Below are 6,862 nucleotides of genomic sequence, written 5' to 3'. Positions count from 1 at the left end.
TTCATCCATGGGTATACCCAGCAGTGTAGGTGGACGCCAGGGATGTTTACTTGGCTACGTGCACACGTCAAAGCGCATACATCGTATCCCAGCATGCAGCAGGAGGCCGTTGAGAGATCCAGCAGCTGGTAGTGAGTTGCTAGAGCGCCGAGCAGGCAGCAGCCGACGGTCAACACAGCGCACACATTTCCTACTCCATGTGAGATAAACTGAGCCGTCTATCTTGCAGGCGACAGAAAAATATGCTGTTCGGACGCCTGACGTGTTACCGCACCGGCCTTTGACTCATCATTGTCACCCGGTTTACATTTTGGAGGATTCCTCCCTCCATCCTCCGGATCGCACCGAACAGGCAATGACAACGGTCTCAGCAACTCCGCTGCAGATGAGGGACCGGCTGCTGCAGGCCATCGACAGTCAGAGCAATGTGAGTAGAGCTAGCAGGCTAGGTGGCTAACAGTTAGCTTGTTTACCTGCACTCCGGCAAACTCGACAAGGCAATTCACCCAGCAGCTGTCACAAGTAGCTGTGTTAGTGAGATGTTTTAGAGCGTGGTGTACGATGTGGCTTGTCACCGACATGTCAAACGACTGCGGAGAGTGGAGAGACGCTGAGCTGTGGATTTGACAGCTTGCAAGCTAGCTTAGCAGAAGCGCTACCTGGGTTAGGCATCTAGCCTTGGCTGGTTTATGTAGCATGCTAGCTGCTAGCCTAGCCCGAAGCGGGTTTACCGTGTTTAACGTCTAGAAGGTATAAAATACAAACATGTGTCGCGGAAATACCCATTTTACTATGAAATGAACAGCATGCTCTGCGAATCGCTCACGGTTTCGCTGTAGCCCGTTTCACGCTAACAATTGTTACCGAAGTGTGGGAGGTAGCTGTTAGCTCACTGTTAGCTTGAGTCGCTAATTACGTTTTAGGAAATAGTCGGAGCCTGTCTCAAGTTAGTCAAACGCTAGCGATAGCCAGATCAGCTAACACAGGTAAGTCTGCCGACACTCAAACGCTGGTTGACTTTCTCCGCAGGATTAGAAAGTCGCTCAAATTAAACTTTATCACCTTGTGGCTCCTAGTTTTGGCTCTGGTGCTTCACTGTTGCCAAACGTTTGCAATGATGATGGTTTTTTGAGTTGACACTTGGCCATCTTTACTTTTCAACGTCGATCTGAAGCAGACAAGCTAATGTTTCCTAAGCTAACTTATAAGCTAACTTGCCCCCATACTCACACACGTTGCAGGCATGATTCAGTAGCTTTTCCCAAAGCCTGGAGGGTTTCTAGCCATCACATTAATGTAGGAGACTTGGTTAATCATGTGAGTATCAGTTACTCGATTTTCTTCTTGTATATCAAGATTGTGTGATTAAAATTCTCATTTAACAGTTGATTCCTCTGTTAATGATGATTTTAGGCTAATGTTAAATATTAGCTTTGTGTGAACAACAGTACAGATGAAGCAATTCAAAATGTTTGTGTCCTCCCTGCAGATATGCAATATGGTGGCTGTACTGGAGGTAATTTCCTGTCTTGAAAAGTATCCTATCACCAAAGAAGCACTTGAGGTAAGGTGGTTGACTAAATGTGAACTACTACTAGAAAGAAATTGTATTGCTTGCTTGAACTTGTTTCTAACTTTCACACACATTATTTATTCAGGAAACTCGACTCGGAAAATTGATCAATGATGTGAGGAAGAAGACAAAGGATGAAGACCTTGCCAAGCGTGCTAAGAAACTCTTAAGGACCTGGCAAAAGCTGATTGAACCTGGACCCGCTGTGGCTGCGAGTGCCCCTGGGTCCACCAATGGCAGTTCTCATCCCTGCAGAACAGAGGCATCTCCTCCTGACATTACTCTGCCAGGGAAGGGTGCCCCTGAAGTCAAAATCAGAAACGATGTTCACAACACATACTCACCAAAAGCGGAGAAATCAGGCAGCCGCAAACGGCGAGCAGAGCACAGAGACAGTGGAGTGCACTTACCAGAAAAAATCTCCAAGATGTCTTCATGTGATAATTCTGTTTCACCACCACCCACCAATGGGATTGCAGGCAGTCCTGATGCCCCGCCTGACCAACAAGTCGTCCCTTCTCCTGACAGATCTCGGATAGAGCACCTTGATAATGATAAAATCAACAGAATTCCGGTTAACGCTGTCAAGCCTCGCCCCAGCTCCCCAGGAGTGGCCAAACTACCTAGCACTTCCTCTATGATCAAGGTTGCTGTGATGCAACAACAGGCCAGATTGGATGAAGGAGGAGGAGGAGGAGGAGGAGGAGGGGGGTATTATCAAGCCAAAAGTCCCCGTGGGCTCACTACAAGTCCTAGGAGCATGAAGCAAGACACAGTGACCAAGCGCTCTTCAGCATATGTGCCGAAAGCAACACCTATCCCAAGCCCTTCATCTAGGAACTCCCCCTTGTCTTTGCCCCAGCCCATATCCTCCCCTGCCCAAGCACTGTACGCTGACAAGCTGCCACATTCTTCTCATAGATCTTCAATGCACTGGGCTAGTTCATCAGAAGTCCCCTCTCATTGCCCACCACAAGACATATCTGTAACACTGGATTCCCCATCAGTCTCCCTTTCACCTTCTCACCTCCAACACAACTCAGAACTACACAGACCGACATCCGAGGGAGCCATATCTGTGTCAGATGACACAGATGGGACGACGGTCCCTAACTCAGAACATAAAAGGAGGAAGTACAGATCAAGAGACTACGCTGTCAACTTAGACGGCCAGAAAGTAGAGGACACGACTAAGCCTGTACGGTTAAAAGAGCGCAGACTAACATTTGACCCTGTCACAGGCCAGATAAAACCTCTGGTACATAAAGAACCTTCTCAAACAGAGGAAGCCCCCACTCCTGACCCTGTTGAGTCTAGACAGAGAACTGAAAGCACTGTACAACGGCCCGTTCCAGCTCCAGTTCCAGCTCCAGTTCCAGCTCCAGTTCCAGCTGCAGTTCCAGCTCCCGCCCCAGCCTCAGCCTCAGCCTCAGCCCCAGCCCCAGGTACTGGCCCTAACCCTTTTCATCAAACGAACTGGAAGGAGCTGTCCAGAAATGAAATCATCCAGTCCTACTTGAACCTTCAGAGCAATGTGCTCACCTCCTCAGGGGTCCAGGCCCCTAGTGCACACTTTTTCATGTCAGAGTATCTGAAAAGGGAAGAACAGGAGATCAAGGACTCACGGAAGATACATGTTCTGCAGACGGACAGCTCAGTAGGGGATTTACCGGGCTTGAGCCGGGAGGTGACGGACGAGGACCTCGGCAGGATACATACACAGCACTGGCCCGGGGTTAACGGTTGTTATGACACCAAGGGCACCTGGTATGATTGGACAGAGTGCATATCATTGGACCCTCACGGGGATGAAAGCAAATTGAACATCCTGCCATACGTTTGCCTAGACTGAGGGGTTTGGGAAGGTTTCTGTCCTTTTCCACTCCTTTCTTTGTCTCTCCACAGAGACGAGATACTTTGTGATTTTGTTTGTCCACTGTGAGTTTGGCAAAAGCCAGGCCTGCTAAACCCCCACCCTGTGCCTCTTTCTCTTTCTGTGATAATCTTTTGAGATTTTGGTATAAAAGGAGTAAAGATTAAAAGAATAGTTGAGTTTGTAATACCAAGGGCTGTTTCTGTTTTATTTTTCAAACTGAAAGTCACAGGAATGATGAGGCCCTAGTTGCAGAATGCTGCTACTAACACTGATGGCAAGAAAGAGAGGACAGAATTGTCCCAGATGACCGTAAATAGAGTTATGATGTGAATTTTTTGATTTTCTGAATCCTACCTCTATTTCAGTCTTACTTGGATGATATTGTTTTCTCTTCAGCCTTCTATTTTTCTAATGAGGAATTACAATCTAGGGTTAAATTTGAGGGAAGGCTGGGGTTTAGCTGTCCTGTTGGGACTGCCATGTTGGTGCCCAGGAAGATGTTGATAGAGTTCATCTAGCGCAGGTAGGGCTGAACATGTCCGGAGTATGAAATACTGGAGCATATTTGGCAGTTACAAGAAGCTTTATGTGAGATATAAAGAGTAAATTATAAATTTCTTATCATGTAACGTTATACATCTATTTATTTTGACCAGTTCATTTATGGGACGTTCATCCAAAGACGTTCAGAAACTTATATCTGTTTTTTTTTTTTTTTTTCTTTTTCTGTTTGCATCATAATGTTGTCAGCCTAATCTTCAATGTTAAAGGGGCGTACAGACGGTTCGTTTGCAGGGTCTTTCTTTAAGATTGGTCAGTGCATTTGGTCATTTAACATTCCATATCCCACCCATCACACACTTTCACACTCTCTGTCGCATCACACAGTTCCTATATGTCCATACCATCTCAACTCCCAAGAGGACATTTTATTCTGAAAGATCCCTTGGGTTCATCAAAATAGTGAGGTGATCATTTAAAATAAATTCGACTAAAATCAAAAACTCTCTCCCAAGCTTAAAATATTAAAGAATGTCAAATCAGATGGTGCTGATCCATAATTGCATTTTTAGAGATTGAAACAAGGACCGGTTTGAATGCTGGGACTTACTTTGTTTCCATTCCTTTAGATATTGTTTGCAGTCTGCAATTCCTTCACAAGCTTTTTCTGAGTTTAACAGCCTTAGTTGAATGTACAGGATTGAGACCTCCAGTTAATAACTTGTTGGTCATTTCATCACTCACTTGATTCAAGTGTGAATAGTGACTGATGGTCCCACAGTTCATGTTTATTCAGAGTTTCAGACACATTACACGTTAAGCTGCTGCTTTTGAGAGTTCATAAAACGTTTAGGATGCCTTTTGAGGTAGCATTTTCTTTCGGTTCTATGTTTAAATTCAACAAACATAAAAGGGAGAGGGAGAAAGCTGCGTGCATCAGATATTCTTGGCATTTTCCATATGACAACGTCTACTTAATTTTGATTTTTCCCTTTATACTCATCAGTCAAAACCACTTTTTTTCTCACATGATTTAAGTTAAGATTGGCTTCTGTGCAGCCTCTCTGTCCATACATTCTTTCAGTCATTCATCCCTACCAATGTGCCTTGGTAAAATGGTAAATCTGGATTTGCTTCCGCACAAAACACGCCTGTCGGTGGAGCCTGGGTTCATGTGCGAGAATTCCAAATCCCGTGCTCAATACGACGCTGGTATATGCACCATTTCTGTTACTTTTTGTATACACTGATCGAGCAAGGGTGACGCTGCAGACAATGAGAAACTGCACAACAACACAGCTGGCAATAAAGGAAAAGTGCTACAACTGGTTAATAAGAATCTGTTTTCTGGAGCTTTGACTGGGGCATCTTTAATTGTTCAGTGTTTAACATCTCTCAATTGTTTGAAAAATAAAATGATCTAAATCTTCAGCTAAGACGACTGACTTGTGGGTCTTTTACAGGGCCATTGAGTTTGACGACTGCCATCATCCTCGAATAGTTTGCGCTGTTGAAACTAAGTCGTTGGTCTGAGCTCTGTACACTTCTGCATTTTATTTTGAGCCTCACTGTGGAAGTTGCATTAGGCTGTACTTTGCTGTACTTACCCACTTCATCCATGTGGGGGTGCACATTGTCCATGTGTCTCCTTTTGTCTGCCTCAGTATGTGATGTAAGGGTGACATGGTACAAGTAATGCCAGTTCAGTGGGAGTTGATTGATCAGACCGGCCCACAAAGAATATATGGCTCTCTTTTTTTTTTTCCCCCAAATAAAATGATCAAGATTTAGCTCCTCCATCAGTGGAAGCCTCTAATGGCCTTGTGTGTACAAAAGTGATGTTTTTATTAGCACCATTAGCCCCAACAGAGATTGCACATGGGTCCCTGCATGTGTAATAGACTCAGGGGGTGTCATAACTACGTCACTCCCTACCATGACTCAGTGAGCTGATGTAACCCTGATCACAGATATCAGGATGATTAACTGTCGCCCCCTCGGGTGTGCTTTACTCTCAGACTCTGAATCAGTCCTCTGCACACCTGTATGATGTAATCACACGCCACAGACCCTCAGATCCAGCTGTTTTTGTGTCCAGACACACCTGGGCTTATGTCATTATTAGTTGCTTGTCTACGTAGAATGTGTTGAGTAGGCAAGCATGTATCATGAGGTGTTTTAACTCAACCAAAACACTACGTCAGGCTGAAGCTGTTCTGAAACCTGCTAATGTGATTGGTTGACCTTATTTTCATTATCAGTTAATCTTCTGGTGAATGAACTGTTCTGTCTATATGATGTCAGAAAATAGCTCTATATGATGTTTTTGACTTTTTTTTTTAACCTGGCCAACAAATACAAAACCCAGATATTCAACTTACCATCAACTTTGACAAAGAAATCACCAAGAATCTCACATTTGAGGAGCTAGGATGAGCAAATGTGCATTTTTCTTCTTTAAATGGCCGAAGAGATCCATTTTTTTTTTGTCAATCAACAGTTAACTGACTAATCATTTCAGCTGCAGTAATATGAAACAGCACAATTACATTACAGATGTGTAATATGTGTTTAATTCTAGATTTATTTTCAGCAGTCAGAAGCTCCTCATTCTCATTATGAAACCAAACGTCAACACAAATCACTTTATCCAAGTGTTAGAAAAGTAAATGCACCACGGAACCAGACCAGCGGAAACAAATGTAATTTTTTAATTTAACTAGTTTTTTCATCTTCTTGCCAATGTCATTTTCCTGACCACCCAATAGTCAATATCTTTACCAATAGCCCTATTGTCTATAACTAGATTATGGCTTGTCTAGAAAAACAACAAAACACACAGTGTGTGTAAGTAGGCTACCTTGAAAAACATATATTGGTGTAGCTGTAATGCATTCCTCTCTTTATTATCT

At 43.9% G+C, this 6,862-nt stretch overlaps 1 protein-coding gene across 1 annotated transcript; it reads left to right on the top strand.

Moving 5' to 3' along the window:
* The first annotated feature begins 112 nt into the window (after positions 1 to 112).
* crsp7 (cofactor required for Sp1 transcriptional activation, subunit 7) lies at positions 113 to 5,386 on the top strand. Its single transcript, XM_051396975.1, has 3 exons — positions 113 to 427; positions 1,490 to 1,564; positions 1,659 to 5,386. The coding sequence occupies exons 1-3, from the start codon at positions 356 to 358 to the stop codon at positions 3,423 to 3,425; spliced, it is 1,914 nt and encodes a 637-aa protein (XP_051252935.1). The 5' UTR covers positions 113 to 355; the 3' UTR covers positions 3,426 to 5,386.
* Positions 5,387 to 6,862: the final 1,476 nt, after the last annotated feature.

Source organism: Dicentrarchus labrax, unplaced genomic scaffold (assembly GCF_905237075.1).
Source record: "Dicentrarchus labrax unplaced genomic scaffold, dlabrax2021, whole genome shotgun sequence".
Taxonomy (NCBI): Eukaryota; Metazoa; Chordata; class Actinopteri; family Moronidae; genus Dicentrarchus; species Dicentrarchus labrax.
Note: the sequence above shows the minus strand (reverse complement) of the source record. Positions and strands in the feature narration are given on the sequence as shown.